This window comes from Rhipicephalus microplus, chromosome X (genome assembly GCF_043290135.1).
Source record: "Rhipicephalus microplus isolate Deutch F79 chromosome X, USDA_Rmic, whole genome shotgun sequence".
NCBI lineage: Eukaryota > Metazoa > Arthropoda > Arachnida > Ixodida > Ixodidae > Rhipicephalus > Rhipicephalus microplus.
Genome location: NC_134710.1, coordinates 189,629,641 through 189,649,561, shown reverse-complemented (window position 1 = coordinate 189,649,561; position 19,921 = coordinate 189,629,641). Strand labels below are relative to the sequence as shown.

At 41.6% G+C, this 19,921-nt stretch overlaps 1 protein-coding gene across 2 annotated transcripts in view; it reads left to right on the top strand.

The window, feature by feature from the left end:
• Window positions 1-19,921, top strand: part of LOC119177321 (NCK-interacting protein with SH3 domain) — a 95,963-nt gene that overhangs the window by 54,267 nt on the left and 21,775 nt on the right. For both annotated transcript variants that reach the window (XM_037428790.2, XM_037428789.2), the window contains exons 10-11: window positions 6,187-6,399; window positions 16,190-16,365. In XM_037428790.2, coding sequence (XP_037284687.1) covers window positions 6,187-6,399; window positions 16,190-16,365 — 389 coding nt within the window. The remainder of the gene's footprint in view (window positions 1-6,186; window positions 6,400-16,189; window positions 16,366-19,921) is intronic.

The following is a 19,921-nucleotide window of genomic DNA, read 5'->3' as shown; positions in this document are numbered from 1 at the left end:
CCGTCCACGGCAAACTTTTCATCGTTGTATCCGATATGCGGTGGATAACATATCGTTTATGGTTTTTTCCCCCATAGCCCCAATGCATAAAATGAGACTGTTAAGTCGACCCATCGTTATAACCGATATATCGTTATATGTGGTATCGTTATAAGTGGACTGCACTGTATCCGCGTTTTATATATGCGGAATCGACTGTATAATTCCTACACACATCAGCATGTGAAAATTATAAAGGCATGGTAACAGGCTCAGTAGAAATATGACCACTGACAGGTGTGCCACATCAGATTATGTCTTAATAAACTGCAAAAGTGTGATGCTCCACTTTTTTATGACAATGCCTGCAAGAAAAAGAAATGTTGCATTATAATTTGACTTTTTTGGATTGCTTAAAAAAACAGTTTTAACTTAAGCAATCATTCACAATGTGATAACTCATTGCCACAATGTTCTCTAGTAAATATGAATGTCACCACGTTTGCATTAAAAGGGCATAAACCACTTTTCAGAATAATCATTGAATGAACTCAGTATCAAAGTTTATGGCCTTACCAGTCTATTGCCAAACAAAATTCTCAAAAACACATAGTTGCAGGAGTTTGTCCTGGTCTTGAAGTTGTTTTTTTGTTTTTTTTTTTTCATCTTTCATCTTGACGAGCACTAGACGCTAAGCAGGGAGGAGTGGCATGGAGGAAAGAAGTTACGTCAGCGCACGTGATGAAACCCAATTGGTTTCTCCTGTTGCGACTTCTGTGAGGTAGTGTGGCCCACTGGGTAATGTTAGGAGACTATGGAGTGCTGCACCGTGGCGATACTCTGTAGTAAGAAGTAAAATGGAATCAAACACCACTCTTGATTTCAGTCAGCTTTGCCAACAGCTTGCTATCTACTTGTCAACATCAAGCAGCAGGTGCCAGAGGCCCTGAAGAGAGTGGGCATAAGCCTAGGTATGAAAAGAGGGTGCTTGAAGAGCCCTTCACCGCCCCGCGTTTAAAGACGAGGGAGTGATGTCCTTGTCACTTTCGCTATTCTTCCTACAGGTGATATCTCTTCCTTGTCACTTATTTCTTGAAAGTGCATCTACAATATCGGCACTAAGCATTGAAGCTATCAAGATTTCCCTCTTGCCAAATACATGCTGTTAGCTCAGCTTGTGAATTCAGTTGACTGCGCCTGATAGTCATGTGAGACAACAAAGAACGGATGGGCGAGTGCATGGCAAATCAGTGCAGAAGACAATGCACACCTGATGTTTCGCATATATGAACCTCTCGAGAGTTTGTATGATATAGACATCACAGGAATCACTGTTCTTGCAGCACACAGTGTGCCAGAAAAACGATAAACACCAAGAGAGGATAATGCACTTGTTTTTTGTATTTTAAGAGGCTGGGGAGGGGCCCTTTAAGAAATTGACAACTTTGCACTTCACTTATACACTCTCTTCACCCTGCAAAACTGCATGGCTTAGATGTTCATAGCACTATTGTTTATTATCTGCAGGATGTGTTTTCTCACCAAGCTTGAGGGTTCGTTCACGACATTTTTAAGGGGGTGTGTGGCACTTTTAAGACCAAAAATCAGCCAAAAAGACAAGTTTTCGCTTATGCTTTAAACTGCACGATGAAGACCAGACGAAGGGAGGAACACATTCACACACACATAGGCGGAGCATTTCCCACTCGTTGTAAATTCTATGCTTATGTTTGTATATGTGTTCCTCCATTTGTTCCGTCTTTGTCACCCAATTTAAAACATGCCTTGCCTAAGTTCTCACTGAGAGCCTTTGCACGTTCCTGACGTCTTTGTACATCTATTTGCAACCTTTCTGTGCACCCTACCTTTTAGTAAATCAATGGCTAGTAGCAATATATTTTTCAGATGATATGCATTGTAAGGTACATTTTGTCATATATTACTTTCATGAGAAAAATGTTCTAAATTAAAGCTGGTTCAACCAGCTCGTAACTTTGCTAGGAAATGGCCTAAATCAATGGTTCATACTTTACAACACACTATGAACATCTTAGATAGATTCTCTGGGTTTTACATTGCTGTGTAGGTTATGGTTAATTAGCTCATTAGGCCTTAAACGAAGAAGTAGCAGTATGTGATATCTTGGAAACTACTTATCATAGAAAGAAAAGTGATTGATTATTTTAAATTAGCTTACAAGCATTCATAATCTCTGCAAGTTCCGTCAGAATTGATCAGGATAGTAAAAAAAGTTTTGAAGTCCTACGTTCCCTAATAAATAAGAAAATCATTTTACCCAGAGCAGGCGACGTACATTGCTTATCCCTCATTTTTTGGGACACACTACCACTTGCTGTAAAAAACATGTAAAATTCATGAATTAAAGAGGCCCTGCAACACTTTTAGCATGGTCAGAAAACACTGTCGATGGTAGTAAAGATTGCCAAGAAAGCGCGAGCTATATATCATAGAGCAGCACGCATCCTGAAATTCACAATAAATTCTCAAAGTCAGCTACAAATGGTTTTCTCTTTTCTCAACAAATGACGATACAGGCTTAAAAATGACTTGTCACAGTCATTGTATCAGCCATTAATTGATTTGAGCATGGCGCACTTAGTCGTTACTCAGGTCACTGAAAAAAGCCACGATTTGTCTATGCACGCACACGATCACACTGAAAAGCCGCGTATTCGAAGAAAAAAAAAAAGTGCTCAAGATCACGAGGCATGCGTGAAGTATTTATTTCCCCGTGCCATCCCCTTTGCCTAGCTTTGAGCACTTTCGTCGGGACGAAAGAACAGTGAATGCAATTGCAGCGTGTGACAAATTATTGTAACTCTGATTGTGCTGGACAGATTATAAAAGTGGATTCGTAAAGTAGTAAGCTTCTTTAGTTAATTCATTATGCCATGCCTACATGAAAAAGTGTTGCACAACGTCTTCGAAAAACAACTTATGTAATAATTTATTCCATCCTCTGCTGTTTGTTAGCTTACAGGTAGCGTCTCTCATAATCATATGGTGGTTTTGGGAGGTTAAACCCCACAAATCAATCAATCAATTAGTTTACAGGTATGGTAGCTCATAAATATTTTTTGGATGTCATTTCATTTACCTAATTTATCTTTTATTGGGCCAAAACTGGTTGCGGTTTGATGTGGTTTGGATGTGGAATTTCACATGCTGAAACGTGAATGCAATTATGAGGCACGCTGGGAGATTTTATTTTAATTTTGTCTAGCTGGGGCAGTTCAACGTGCATCTGTATCTCAATACGGGGATTTGCTGTAATAGTTACACATGTATTTACGACTGCTATGCAGCACCTGTCGTGATATCTCTGTAGCTTTGTCATGGCAAAGCTGAGTGGAAGAGCACAGGTTCGATACTTGGTGCAGTGGCAATGCTTTTATGAGCTCAAAGTGTAAAACCACTTGCTTTACTAGGTTTAGCAGCACTTTACTAGGTTTAGCAGCACTTTGTAGAACCTTGTGTAGACAGAATGGAATATAGTGTCTTCCTTACAGCTTGCCTCATTTAATATGGCCTGTAGAACTGCACAATTTATCAACTGTCAAAAACATGTAGGTATAGGAGAATGGTGTGCTGGAATTGCAATGATGTCTTCTCAATACATAATTTTTCATCCACTAAATCTGTAACCACATCCATAGTAACATTGAATAGAAAACTCATAGTAGAGCTTTAGACCTCACTGTCGTTGGATATTGTTGCTTGTCTTGGGTGTTTGCATGATATTCCGAGCAGCTTGATTTTTGCATTTGTGTAGTGCATTAAAAAATGGAACTGTATTTTATTTGTTTAGCTAGCCATCTACCCTGTATTTCTGCAATATGTCAAAGCATATTAAGCATCAGAATGAAAGCATATGTTAAATGCTATATTTAATTGAGCATTCTGCTCACCTAACTTAACAGTATGTTTCTTGTAAGTGTGAGTAAGTGTGGTGGGGTAGGGGGTGAGTAGTGCTTGAAAGGTCTTGGTGCGCACTGGTGGAGTTTTGGAACTCCTGGAAAAAAAAATATCCTAGCTGTGTGCCTGCAGATCATGGTTGCATCAAAAAATATTAATTTATTATTGCAGTTCAAACGAACTAAACTTCCAAATGATTGCAAAATCATCATGTGTGTTACACCATCAAGTAAAGAGTGGAAAAGAGAAATAGTAGCTAGCACCATGGCTCTAGATATTTACAACATTCTGTAGGTTATCTTGATTTTCACGATCAATTATGATGGGCATGCAAAAATGCATGCCCATCACAATTGCTTTAGTATGTTTAGTTGTTAAGGTTTTCATCATGACTCACACATCTAAAAGGCTGGAGTACTACAAAATTTGCCATGTCATTGATAAGCAGTGCCTCCACTTGCCTGCTTGTAGGGGCACAAAGTGACATGTACTATGATATTCAGGTGAAAACCAATCGTTAATAGCCATTGGTTGTAGAGAAATCTTTTATGCTTTAAGGCCAAACCTGATAAAACTAAAACTTGTTAAGCTTTTTGTATTGATTTCAGGTACGTAACAATTTTCCTTGTTGTTCAACAAGTTCAGAAGAACAGAGCTGTCATTCTTTTGTTACTATAGATGGTAGAAAAAGCACAGCTCAGTAGAAAAAGAATATTATTGTATAGATAGATACTATATTATGTAATAAGTACAGTGCTGTAGACAGTTTTTAAATTGTATTATTACTAATCATTCTGCAAACAATCAAAACTCAATGTTGGTACGATAGCTGCCATTAAAAAGAAGGACTCATTAAAAAAGATACATGCATTAAACTCAAATTCTGCTCTCAGCACTTAGTGATAGTACACAGGTTGGGCTTTATGTTAAAAAAAAATTCTTACAGCTCTAGTTACTCTAGATCTAGAATATCATTCCTACACACTAAATAAGGGACCAAAAAACAAATTAGATTCAAATTGTACATATTGCATAAAAGCACATTGAAGGTGAAATGGTGATTTTATAAGAAAGAAAAAAATAGATTATGCTTTACATGTGAAAGGGTAACTGCAGGCTTTAACCCTTTCAGACGCTTTGTACACAATTGTGTGCATCACCTGTTTTTGCTAGTTGTGTCAACTAGGGGCTAAAAAGTGCAAGATACAATGAGGTTTAGATAAAATGAGCCTCCTGCCTAATAAACGTGTCTTCATTTAACTTCACTTTTCACCGTAATATTGCATATAATCGCTTTTCCGAAAGCAAAGCATGGTCGACGAGTCGTACGACATGGCGTTTCCCTGGAGCCACCTTGAAATATATATTTTTTCTCTTCTAAATATCAACAAAACCAGAAACCAATTTGCCCTATGTATCTACTCTGGGATTTGATTCTATATATGCAAGAACCAAACATAAATGTCATCAGGATAAGTAGATATTTAATTGAAGCTTAATTTCAATTAACTGCTAGAAAACACACAAATAATAAAAGTATTCTTGTTGTTATAGAATATTGAGGGTTTTAAAATCATGCTGTGACAATTTGACGTATCTACAGATAGTTCCTAATAGGTGACGTTTGAAGGGGTTAATAATGTAATTGAAAACTTTTTTTTAATAACTGATTATTTCTCTACAGTTACCGTTTTCTCGTTGTCCAAACCGTCATCCAATTGCATTCCGATAACGTGGAGCTGTTTAGAGGCTGTTGAGAGGCAAACATTATAGACATAGCTCTGGGAAGCTTGATGGTTTCAGTTTTCAGTACAGTAACACCAGCAAATAGAAGGCTAATACTGGAGCAAGAAAGGAGTAACATTTCATTACTGATAATTATCCCAAAGTGTATTTTAAAGCTTTGTTAAAAAAATATGAGGAGTCGGCAATCTTTAAAGCTAGGCACATTTCATACCAGTCTCAAAAGTATATTTTAATGCAGTTTCAGTGATCAAACAATGATTCTGGCTAAAAGCAAACTGAACATCAGTAAAACATTTCATGTGTAGACTACAACAGGTATGTTCCAAGTGATCATAAAAGGACTCCTTACTGAGAAAGTAGTGTGGGGATTGAGTGTGGCATCAAAATTTGAGACACTAGGTAGGCCTTGCAAGATGTGTGGAATACTGGTCTCTTGTTGACAAATTTATCAAGTTTAGTACATTAAGGTGTGGGCATCTCTACTGATATTTGACCTTTAATTAACTTTCCTGACTTTTCGTGCAGAGCATGTGGGTGAACAGTTTGTGAGATTTCTGCTGGACACAATCGAATCTGCTGAAATAGAGGAAGAAGTAGCAGAACTTTCACTGGGCACACTACTCTCTCTCAATCTGCATCTTCAGTCTGAAGCGGGCAACTTTGTTCTTCGGACGCTGGCAACCCGCAAGGATGCCCGGGCTCTAACTGAACGGCTCATGCTTCTGGTCAACCGAGAAGGTGAGTCTTCTGTGCCCTGCACTGCCACAGCCACCTTGGTGTAGGTGGCACAATCTAAAAGGACAGTTTCTGTGTCCTTGCATTTTCATGCACATACTTCTAGCATGTTTGTAGCCCATACGACAAGTAAAAAGAAAAAACTGTATTTGCACATATTGTAAGGAAATTACACTTTAATGTTTTGCAAGTACCGTATAAACCAGAATATAAGTATAGATATTTTCAATAAAACAACAAGCTAAGGTCACCTCTCTTCTTATATAGCGGTGTCTAGCCGACAGTGCACCGCTGTCTGGCAACATGTGGCTTGCATGTGCATGAGAAGCTGGACACGGCCATATTCACATTCAAATCCAATAGCAGGGTGTTTTTTTTTTCTCTCTTGTCTGTTTTTTGTGTGTTCGTGATTTGCCTCCGATCTGTTCTAACTTCTCGCTCCGCTTGACATTGTGTTTCATTTTTAGTGGTCTTTTTTTTCATTCACTGAATATGAGTAGTGGTACGAGAAGGCAGTACTCAGCTGAGTTTAAACTAGAGGTTGCTGAGTTGGCAGAAGCGAATGGGAATATGGATGCTCAGCGCCGCTTTGGTGTATCAGAAAAAAGTGCGCACTATTGGAGGGTGCAGAAAGGGAAGCTGCATATGTGCAATCCTCTGAAAATGTCATTTCGTGGGCGAAGTGCGCTTCATCCGCAGCTGGAGGATACGCTAGGGAACTTTGTGTGAGAAGTTCATGCATGCTCGCTGCCAGTAATCGTGTATACCATTCGCAAGAAAGCTGTGGAACTCGCTCACGAAGCTGGGCTCACAAGAGAAGAGTTTCATGTTCCAAACTCTTGGGTGCGTCGATTCATGAGACGCAAAGAATTTTCTTTCCGGTGGCGCACATCCATCTGTCAGAAGTTTCCAGACAAGTTCGAGGGCAAGCTTATAAACTTTCAGGGCTTCGTGAACCGGCTTCGGGAGCAGAACAACTACATGATGGGGCAGATTGACAATGCCGATGAGACCCCTGTGTAATTTGACATGCCTTCATCGACCATGGTCATGCAGGGCGGCGCCGAGGATATGAAGCTGTTGTCCACTAGCAACGAGCACTCGCACTTCACCGTCATGCTGGCATGCATGGCAGATGCTAGAAAGCTTCCGCCCTTCATCATTTTCAAACATAAGACAATGCCGAAGGAAGTGTTCCCCCCCGGTGTTGTCGTTCACGTCAACAAAAAGGGATACATAGACGAGGCCATGATGCTCGAATGGATATGAGTAGTCTGGAACCGTCAGCCAGGTACACTGCTGCATCTTTGCAGCATGCTGGTGTTAAATGCGTTTTGTGGTAACTTAACTGACGCTGTGAAGCGCGCACTGGGCGATGGAAAAACGGACCTCACCATGATACCAGGTGGTATGACGTCCACCCTCCAACCGATCGACATTGTGCTAAACAAGCCGTTGAAGGACCGAGTGCGGCTGGAGTACCAAAAGTGGATGTCCAGCGACAACCCAAAGACATCGACAGGCCGCCTACAGAGGCTTCGCTTGCGACTGTTTGTGGCTGGGTGCTTTTCGCGTGGCGTTCCTTGCCAGATTTCATGGTGGAAAATGCTTTTAAGAAATGTTCCATTAGCAACTCGCTGTATGGCACGGAAGACAATGCACTGTGGGAGGCGGCCAGCCACGAACTCTCGTCTTCAGAAAACAGTGGTGCCTGGTCTGACAAATTAGAACAGTTGCGATGGTGGTTGGGGGGAGCTCCAACGATCGGGGTGTGGTGCGCCCAATTCGCAAATGAATGTCGTTCGGCAATTTTGGGTTGTTTTCCTTTTTTTTTTTTCGGTAACCTGAACTTGGGGAGTCGACCTATATTCCCACATGACCTAAAGTCCGGTTTATACGGTAAGGTACATGGGACATTCTTGTAATAAATTTGACATTTGATATAACTAAGTATTGGAAAATCGTTGATATGGCTAAATAAATCTCAAATTTTTTTATTGCTGCCAGGATTTTATGACGTATGTGATGACTACATTCGTATTTTAGGAATATTTCTTATGACTAAAGGAAACACAAATGAAATAGTAGTGCCACAAGTGGATCAAGTTGTTTTCAACTAATGTACAGCCATTCTTACCATAATATGATGACTGAGTTGCAAGTACGCTGCTAATCACAAAACTTTATTCTGCTACACTTGAACATTGTTATATCAAAAGGGGACACAGTTAAACCAACCTATAACAACATTCAAGTGACTCAAAATTTCATTTTTGAAATGGGGTTTTACAAACTTTGCACAGCTCATTTCCCCACTGCATTAGGCAACTAGCTATAGCGCTGTGCTGGCTCCCCTTCTGACTCTTTCTTCCATACTCTTTCAAGTTTTCTGAAGTTGGGCACTTGAAAAAATATAGGCTGTTTCATTTTTTGATGCTGCCCTGGAATGCTGTTTGGCTTTGGATTGTTTTTCTTGCTACTAGCGCTTATTGGATGCTAAAGTAAGCAGAGACGCTGTTGCACGCAAAGGAAAGTTCTTACAAAATTGGAACTAGATGGGAATGAAATAAAGAACCTATTATTTTTCCAGTTTCATTATCCTATTATGGCTATAAGCTGCCAGATATGGAAGTACCACTTTCATGATCAATGCAGTCCGCAGCTGCACTTGCTTTCTAGCAGTGCAATTTCAGGGGCTTATGCCAAATTCACGGGCAAATTAGGCAAAAGCTGGGCAGCACCTCCAGAGCTCGTCATTAATGTGGAATGAAGACTTGTAAGCTATCAGAAAATGGAGATACAGTCGAAACCCGCGATAATGAAACCTCACGATTACGAAATCCCCGCGGCAATGAAATATTTCCGGATCCTCGGCAAACATTCATAGAAGCCCATGTACTATGTATCTCAAGGAAACGAAATGTTTTTCGACAGCGATCCCACATTAACGAATTTTCTACCATGGTGCGGGCCTTATTTTACCCTCCTATCAAAGGTTAACTATCGAAAATATGCTCATGTGCGTGTCATGCGCACTCAAAATCTGTAAACGTCTGCTTTTGCCGCGCTAGCATGAGTACCGCCATTTTTGTTTACTTAAGGGGGCAGACTGGTCTTAGACATGTTTTGTTTATTTTTTCAGTGATATTGATAAAACTGCACAGGGTTATGCAGTTTTTTCTGCTGATTTCAAATATTTAATTAGATTTCCTGTAACTCCCTTTGTTCCTGAGATAACTTAAGTTCACCCCCTATTGTTTAAGGCCACCATAGAAAAAAAAGTGCTTAATTAAAAGTGATATTTAGGATATGCCAACATAGACTAGTGACTATAGAGTGAAAGTATGGAAGAGGTTTTTGTTTTTAGGCCTTTATTGGTTATTTTGCAGCAAAATGAACTATAAATTTTCAAAAGCAGTTGGAATTGTGTTACAATTTTGATTAGTAAATAATTAAAAGGCATGTGCTTTAAATTCTGCTCCCATACTTGCATTCTACACACATACAGGTTTCCACTGCAAAGAGAATTATTGTTGTACCTGCCCTAGCTGCAGAGATATTGAGGCGTCAAAATTGAATAGTCACAAATTTACTTTTTCGAGAAAAATGGAAAAAACTGAAAACACAGTTTTTTCAAAAAGCAACAATCATGGTGCGCATGTTTTGCAATCCTCATGAAGGCGTTCATAAATTGGTAGTAGAGCTTTAGACAAAGGGGCTGGCGAAATATAAAGAAGCCTTTAAGTCGATTCCCCATTTTTTTGCAGGTTCTGAATGTTAACAGCACCAAGAATCTGGACAGTTAAAATGACATTACAAAAAATTACTATTTCCTGGTGCGTGAAAATTTGCAGAGAGATAGAAAAATACTTGCAGTAGCCAAATATGTCAATTTTAAAAAATGAATTTTTTTGTCACTTTTTGTTCCCAAAGAGCAGTCTGCCCCCTTAAATCGGCGATGGGGTCTGTGTCCGGCAACATGCCTGGCCACACTACAGCAGGTGATGGCAAATGATCATGCTGGAGTGCAGATGGCGCCGTCGGATGAGCTCAACAGGCCGAAGCAACACCAACAGTTGGAATAAATCAAAATGACGAAGAGAAGACTGGAACTGGTGGCGAAATGGAGATGAGGTTACAATGGCGCCTGAGAAAAGCTTGACGCCGGAAGCGGAATCTCTGTTGACCGCGGGGAAAAAAAAAAGAACAGTAACAATATCATCATCATGTTAAGCAGCCTTGCAGCGACACCGTTAGGTGGCGACACAATCCCATTCTGCATTGTTTCCGTCATTTCGTCACTTCCATAGCCTCACACACGTGAGCGCCGCGGGTTTTGTTGTGTGTGTCTATTTGCGTGAAAGTACTGTAAGTGGCTACCGGCACATCGGCTCTTGCTAAGATGTCCCCACCCGCCAAAGAGCGGAAGTTTCTGTCGCTTCACGATAAGGCTGCCATCATTGCCGAAGTTGAAAATTGTAGGAAGAAGAAGGATATTGCCGAAGAGTATGGAATTGTGTGCAGCTCGCTTTCGACCATATTGAAGGGCAAAGATGCCATTCTCGCTGTGCTTGATAATGACGCACGTGCGCAGAACAAGACAGTGGCTGTGGCGGCCTTTCTGGGCGTCGATAAAGTGGTCTTCGCGTGGTTTTGTGAACAGCGTGCCAACAGAGTGCCACTGTCAGGAAAAATTCTACAGCAGAAGGCACTGGACTTTGCCAGCATCCTCGGGCACGACCAGTTTCGAGCGAGCGTTGGCTGGTAGGATCGCTTTGAAGCCCAGCATGACATCGTGTCCAAGGCGATTTCCGGAGAAGTCGCAAGCGTTGACCCGGTAACAACTTCGTCATGGCTGCTGACCAACAAAGAAGTACTGAACCAGTACGAGCTTTGCGACGTATACAACGCGGACGAGATGGGGCTGTTCTTTCAGATGCTCCCGTCAAAGACTCTGGACTTGAAAGGCCAGAAGTGCCACGGGGGCAAGCACAGCAAGCAATGCGTTACCATTTTGTTGTGCTGCACTATGGATGGCACAGACAAGCGGCCACTCCTTGTCATCGGCTGGAGCGAGAAGCCCCGGTCTTTAAAGGAAACCGCCGCTCGCTACCCGTTCAGTACACCGCAAACAAGAAGGCGTGGATGTCTCTCGCTCTTTTTTCCAGCTGGGTCGAGGCGTTCAATGCCGACATGCACAAGGCAGGCAGGTCGGTGGCCCTTTTTTTAGACAACTGTAGCGCCCACCACATCGACGAGATGGAGCTCACGAACGTGCGCTTGGTTTTTTTTCCACCGAACTGCACTTTCGTTCTGCAGCCTCTCGACCGAGGCATAATTCGGAGCTTCAAATGCGCCTACAGGGAAAGGTTGATCCCATGTCTGCTGCTCAACCTCCGCCACAAGCGTCCCACCGAAGTCAACTTGTGCGTGGCTTTTGAGATGGTGGCCGCCGCATGGGTTGCAACATCCCCGTCGCTGATTGAGAACTGCTTCAAGCACACGGGCTTCAGTACCACCGTGCAAGCATCATGTACGGATTGCGCTTCGGCCTCTCCAGACGAAGATTTGGACGAAGGCACACTTGACGGCGAGAGTGGTGGTGGTGCAGTGCCTCTATCCCTGACCAACGCCTGGGGGGAACTTCGAGCCATCGACATCCCAGATAAACTCACCGTTGATGCGTTCGTTCACGCCGATGATTACGTAGTCGTGTACGAGGAAGTGACCAACAAGGCCATTATCGAAAGCGTGCACGAAGCTGACGACACCGAGGACCAAGAAGAGGCACACGCGGAGAAACCCAACCCATGGGTTGTTTTGGATGTGCTGGACAACCTTTGCTCCTTCTTCGGCACACATGACGACGACGTAGCAATGGACCACTTTTTCCAGTGCGAAGGGAGAGCTTTGAAGTTGTTGCATGGCAAGAGTCGGCACAGTAAGTGGACCGACATCTGGCAATAAATTTTCGTTCTGCTGGCCATATCACTGTTTTTATTCTCATACTCACGGCAATGAAATTTTTGCGAAAACTAAATTTTTCAGTTTCCCCGGCGATTTTGTTATTGTGGGTTTCGACTGTAGTCCTGTAGCTTTTTCACTAAAACTTATAAAAGAAATACAAGTGTGGGTGGAAGATGAAAGAATGCGAGGTATGGGTCAAGTTTCAAGTGTCAGGTAATGTTGGCTAAGTAACATCTGGCAGGGACGAGACAGATGTGCATATTGTGCATTTCTTATACATTTCCGTTTTCTTGCGCCAAGCTTCTCCGGAAGCATAAAAACTTTTAAAGATTGTTCCAAACTGCTCCAAAACATCCTTGAAAGCTAGAATTTTCATGCCATCGTAAGCTTCAGCGGAGAAAAAAGGCCGAGTTGACTACATTATTTTCCGAGTAGCTGCAGGAATACCAAGAAAATAAGACGCGCCCAAGCGTGTTTTTTTTTTTACTTTGCATATTTCTGGTGATGAAGGCTTCCAAGGTGCTGCCATAATGTTTTCCAAACTGTTGTAAATATATGTAACCCGGAAAAACATGCTGCCATGCATCAAGCGTGCTGCTTCCTGTGTGCTATGGTGCCACTTTCGCTATATATATATATATATATATATATATATATATATATATATATATATATATAGACCTGGTGATTACTTCATAAATATGGCATTCTATTTACATGTTTTTGGCTGCCTCAATTTTTTCTCTAAAGAAATAAATCTTTAGTGAATAGATCATTTGTGTCGGGGTGTGTTACAGGATAGAGGGTGGTAGAAAATAGAGAAAAGAAAATCCACAGTTTGATGTGATGAGCGCTGCTTAGCTCAGAATGTGACTGAATAGGGGCCATCAGTAAATGAGGTAAGAGTAAAGGACAGGGACAGAGGGGATCATTTACACATGCGCACGGAAGAATGTAACGTCTTATGGTTCGTTTGTGATGTAACATCCGCGATAGAGGTCGTCACTGAACGTTGCATTCCGGCACTATTTGTCACGGAGGGTAGCTAGCTGGCCAGGCAGCCTACGTGAGTGGTTTGCAGTGTGAAATTCTCAGTAGAGGAAAAGTGAGTGGCGATTTCTAGAGAAGAAGAGAGGTTTGGCCTTGAAAGCAACAACAAAAAAAAAAAGCCCCTTCTCAGCACTTCATTTCACCAGATCGTGGCACTTTTCACGCTCCCTCCTCAACCAGTTTGGGGCATCTGCACAAGTTTGGGTGTCATAAGGGTGGCAGGGCAGTCCCCCTCCCCCTTTTGCGTGTTTTCCTTACTCTGTTACCTTTTTATCCCTGCCCTTTCCCGTGTGTGTTTCAGTTGAGGGATCTTCTTCGAGAGACAGTTATCATTGGTGGCGTAGTAGAGAGTGATAGGAATGAGTGGCTGCTAACTGGAGAAACTACACACAAAAAGATAAAAAGAAAAGGTGATTTCTTTATGATGACCACTGTCTGTCTGAACATTATCACAACTGAAAGATGGCCATCATTGAATGAGGCAGAAGTAAGGTACAGCGAGGGATAATTTACACATGTATACCATAGAATGTCTCATGGTTCGATTGTGATGTGACTCACGCCAGAGAATTTGGAAACCAGCCGCGCATTGCGGCACTCATTGTCATGGAGGGCAGCTGGTCACTGAGGCAGGACTGGTCGACAGCCTGCAAACCAAAAGTAAACTTGAGCGATTTGAAGTGCCATTGTTCCTCGCATGAAAGGCACGGCGCCGCAGGGGGCGAGGACAAGTGCGCACGGGATTTAGAGGCAAAAATAGAGGTGTTGAAGGGAAGGGAAAAAGAGCCCCAGCTGAATGCCTCATTTCTCCAAACTGTGACAGCCTACTTTCCGTCTCCTAATCCAGTGTGACGGGCCAGCACAAGTTCGGGAGTTCGACCTCTGAATCGTTGTCCTTCTATTCCCGACTTAGTGGCAGCGTCTTGGGTCGTTTTCGGCATTACTGGCAAGATGACGCTAGTGGAACTGCCACCTTATTATACATTTACACATGCATTCCTTTCGAATACTTCGAAATCTTTGTAATTTAAATTAGAAGCGAAGTGAATTCAACTAGTACAGTAATGTTTGCCCGAATATTCGTAGCATTCAAATATTCGCACAAGCCTTGTCATAACACGTGAAATACACATGAAGATTTCATACAGTTTTGTAAAAGCAGTATTGCATGCATATTCGGTAAAGCATTTCCTTAGAAGCACAGGTGTGCATTCTTCTTGAAGGCTCTTTCGCCGCCGCCAACATAAATTTTCACCGGTGACCGAGCAAGGACCCCTCCCCCTCCAATTCAGGTTTGTCTTTTAATGCAGGGGGGGGGGGGGGGGGGGGCTTGCTTGAGATATTACGGGATTTTAGTTAATGTGGTCGCTGCTGGGTGCCCCCAGTTGCTCACCTGCGTGCTCACGATCACACTGAATGTAGACTGTGCATTTGAAAAAAAAAAAGTGCACCAAGTTGTGATTTGTACGCGATGTAGCTTCCTAACCCCATGCCATCCCTCCCTGCTTATTTTTGAGCACACTCTTTGATATGAGACAAGAGACAAAGCATTTACAACATGCAACAAACATCTGTGCCTTCACTCTGTACCTTCCACCCAGGAGAATAGTCCATCTCAAGAACTAGAATGGATTTTTATGTCATATGTGACATTTTTAACTGCTATTACTAATTGTTAAAAATAAGCTTTTTATGTAAACAATAAACAAATGAGGCTTGTACTGGCTTGTCAGCCATTGAAAATTAAGAAGATATCTGCTAGCGTTCATGACCAAAAATCGCTGTTTCATACTGGTTAATTAGCAAGGAAGACACTTATGTGGAACAGATTACAGTATTAAACTCTGTTGCAAACATTGTTATTAGAATTGAAGCATCTTGAGGACTCTGGTATCTGTGCTACCACAGCAGTTAAAATTAAATTCTCAATTTGCCTCACGGTGCCCTTAAAGAGGCCCTGTAACACTTTTACCAAGTAACCATTAAATGGTTTCAATAAGTGAGACTATTACCTCATGAATTAACTGCCACAAAATTTTTAGAATCCATCAAATACAAGGAGAGCACAAAAGTTTATCTCACTCTTCAAGTGCTTTCTCTCTTCTTTCATATGAGCAAGCATGCTAAAGGCCATTTAGGAGGGGGATGACAATTGGGCAGAAAGCTACATCCACATTCTTTCTTCTCTCTCCTTTTTTTTCTTCTTGAAGCATGCAGCTTATTTTCAGTGTGATTTCGAGTGTGCACACAGGCACGTCGCAGCATGTTGCAGTGGCAGTGAAAGCTCACTATGCTGAAATCAGCCTATGGCCATGGACTATGGGTTTATGGCATTACTTTTTGAGAGAAGAGAGAACAATGTATAACTGACTTGGAGAATTGCAGCTGAACCACTTTATAATAGACACACACTGGGGAGCTATTCTTGTCTCTTATATAAGATGCCTCTTATAAGCAGGGGACCACATGTCATTTTCCATTCAACGCCTATTTTAGTGTAGGCACACTGGTGTCTTTTATACCCCATGTGCCTCTTGCATCTGTGTCTCATGTAAAATGGTTCTACTGTACTTGTGAAAGCCAGGCTGCGTGCTGCGCTATAACATTTGGCTCGCATATTCTCAGCAGTAGCAGCATTTTCTGACTGTGTTGAAAAAGTGTTGCTCAGCCCCTTCAAAGGCCATCACTATTCGTTTAAGCTATTTGACCTTTCTGATACGATATTGCCTGCACAAGGAGCATAGTTTGCATTTTTTTGTTTTCTTGATGTCTGCAGATGACCCTGCTCGAGTGCTAACACATGAGGTTACTGGAGTTCCTAATTCAGTGTTGAAGATGCTTGCTGAGCTCTTTTCTGACAGCACAACAGCAGAACTTTTCTACTTGAATGATGTTGCTGTCTTGGTGGACATTGTAGCCAGACAGCTAAGTGACCTGCCACCTGGTGATAAGGTACGCTATAGATTGGCACACTGTAGACCTGCATTTTGCATGCACATTTTGGCTGGATCAGCGTGAAACAGCCTTTGCATAGAATGCATAAGGCCAAAAAAAAAGCGCACTCTACCAGACAATGCAAGCTTTTTCTATTGTTTGCTATTGGCTTCTTTGTTCTCAAATGCATAGTTGACAATTAGTTCTTGCTTAGGAAGTCATCAGCTGTGTTTGTTTCAAAACATTTGAGTATGCTTGGCTGTGCATCTCCAGTAGAATTTTGTATTAGCAATGGTACCAAGAAATTTAGCACCAACATTAAGCTCCTCAGTACTTCATTATTATGTCACCTTCTGGCTCATTCTTTTGTTCCCTTCTCTCATGTTGATACCTCAGACCCCTGAATTTGTTTTTACATTGCCTTTGTTCATTGAAGATGTGATAAACAAATATGATATGTGAACATGTAGGTCATTGCCAGGTGCCTGAAATCCTGCAGCATGTTATTTGTGATTGGCCTGCTTATCTCAAAGAGACATACACTTGAGGCATTAGAATGCCAGCCAGCATTATGAGTGTGTACTACTCGGGTCTGTAAGGCGATCTCATGGCAGCAATAACAGCCACAAATGCTGCTTTGGATCATTTAAAGGATTTGGGTCTTGGAGGCCATCATAGGAAATTTAGACCACTGTGCCGTATTTTCCAGTATATAACCAGCACCTTTGAATAAGACACACACCCTACTTTTCAAGATTTGTGCAGGAAAGAATGATATATAAGACACACCTCTGTGTAAGACTCACTTACGTCTAGCTCTGTCATCATGATTTCAACGTGATAAAACATCATGGCGCAGGCTAACTACATTCATTGCAAAATGTATAGTCCCGCATGGCATTTAATATGCATAAGCAGCAGGATAAAACTTGTAAATAACGCTATTCTAAGGCGTATAAAACCAATATTATATTTTACTTCAGTCAAAGCCGCATCCTCCAGTGCGCTGCCAAACGTTCTGATGCTTCAGTAGGCAGCATCTCTGTGTTGCCATTGTTGGCCTATGAGTAACTCTCACGTGGTGTTGTAAGCACCTTGAAGCATATTGCTGGCTTTTCCTACACGGCATTTTCCGATGGAGGCGGAAATGTTGTAGGCCCGTGTGCTCAGATTTGGGTGCACGTTAAAGAACCCCAGGTGGTCTAAATTTCCGGAGCCCTCCACTACGGCGTCTCTCATAATCATATAGTGGTTTTGGGACGTTAAACCCCACATATCAATCAATTTCCTATACGGCATTATAAGCCTTGGAAGGAATACTTAAGCAACGAATGCACTGCATATTTAATATCAGAATACAAACATACAAAAGGTAAATGGCAACGAGAAGCTGGAAGCCGCAACTATAGTTCTGGACAGCTGAGAAGTCTCACAAGGAAACTGATGATGATGCCAACAAACTATTGCAATAATTTTTGTGGCTGGTTGATTGTGGTCACTACAATATTACAATAAAACATTCTGGTTGGTTTATCAAGCTTTATTATTAGTCCTGAGGGATGTAACTAACAAGCAGTAGGTTGCCCTATTTTTTTTATTGCATCAGTTTTGAGGGTTTAATGCCTGATTTAAGAGGGAACAGTTCGAAATAGCAAAATAATCTCCTTGGTCACCATACTGCTTCATCAGCAAGTATCCATCTGAGACTAGATTCGGTTCATTGTTATAACAAGATTAAATACATAAACATCTCTTCACGAACACTGCCTTGCAAAGTTTATCATACTTGCAAATAAAATATATACACATTCATTGGTAACTCAAGATTGCATGACTTCTTGCATATGTAAGAAGCACATAGCTTTGTATAAAATGCACCGGTGAAAACTTTAGAAAAAATATGCATCCTATGTACCAGGAAATGTGGTGCAATATGTGATGTTGTTGTGTACATTCATCTCTACTTCCTGGTCTCCTCATCGTTCTTTCTTTTTGGCCCCCTTCCTTCTCTCACAGTGCAGCCTTGAAAGCCAAGTTCTAGTATATCTCTAGACAACATGCTGGCTTTGCCTGCAATAAATCTATGCTTGCCTAAATCACATCCAATAATTCAAAAGATATTGTTAAAAACTTGCATAAGGGCAGACAGAAATCCCACCTTGGTCTTGCTGTTCTTTATTCATTCTTGCCATCTCTCCTGATTGGGCTGGGAGACCCTGGATTTCTGACCAGTCTTCAAAGTTTTATCATCGCAGAAATCTCCTGATGAACTGCCTAGCCGTAGCCTAAAATGAATAAACTACAGTAAAACAAAACCCGGTGTTTAAACAACACAAGCTTATTTATATAACACGCCGAAGAAAAAGGAACGCCCACACAACTTTAAAGGTTTGCCGGCCACTGCTGTTTCTTTTCGTCGGCCAGGCTCTCCTTCTTTCACCAGAAACACACAAACACTCCCACCCTAGCTACTGGCACTAGTGAGTACGTCCCTTCTATTATGGCCCAGTTCAAAGAGGGCACAATTACAGTAGAGAGGCTGGAACACTTCTATAGTAATAGTGTTTCACGCAGGCCATGGGCATGGGGATCTTATGCTGGACAGGTTTGTTGGCCAATCGCTGGTGTTGCCCTAAAAAAACCTTTTTCTTGAATATTTTGCTCTGTGCGATAATACTTAAGAGTAAAAAAAATGCTCATTGGGAAAATATAAGCAATCGATTCTAACAGACAATCATGCCAAAGAAAGCACAGAGAACATTATTCGTATTTTTTTTCTTTGAACTGTAGCATAGTAATTAAACCGTGAATTGAAATCTGAAGTAGACGAAAGAACACTCTTTTCGTCGGTAGTGCCTGAATCCGTAATCTTTGAATTACATGCTTTAGTAATTGTGTGTTGCATTCATGTGGTGGTGTCAAGAAATAAACAAGCGCATGAAGAATTTCCCTAATTTCATTGTTTCATAGGGAGTGCCTTGTGCCAGTAGATGTGATGCTTTTACATTGCATGCGAGGATTTATTGGTCAGCTGCCACCTCCTGCAAAGATCATGTACCATGTGACGCCCTCTGGCAAATAGAGTGTTCCGCACTCGCCGCTTTGGATACAATTTTTGCTTGCTAACCCTCCAAAGGATTATACTCATAGAAAGGCACAGCAAAGTAGATGGGGAAACATGCTCTATCATGGCTCTATTGGTAGAGCATCGGATGCATAATTCGAAGGTCGTGGGCTCGGGCCACACAAACAGAAAAGGTGTTTTAACGTGAAAGTGTTGAAAAGCTTGTTTAGCAGAAATTCCAGTGCCGGCATTGGCATCATTGGTTGTGAGCGAAACATCAGCGTAGCATGTCAGCGAAAATTCGATATAGATGCAAATAAATATATAATACAAGTCTTCTGTTCGAGTGGGAATCGAACATGAGACTTCTGTGGGGCAAGCATCTTTTCTACCACAGAGCCACTCCCATGGTTCAAACTGTTTTAAAAAAAAAAAAAAGCACTATACTAATTCCATGTAATGTGAGGCGTCATTAAAGCGTGTAATATGGATTGGCAGAAGGGTAGAATT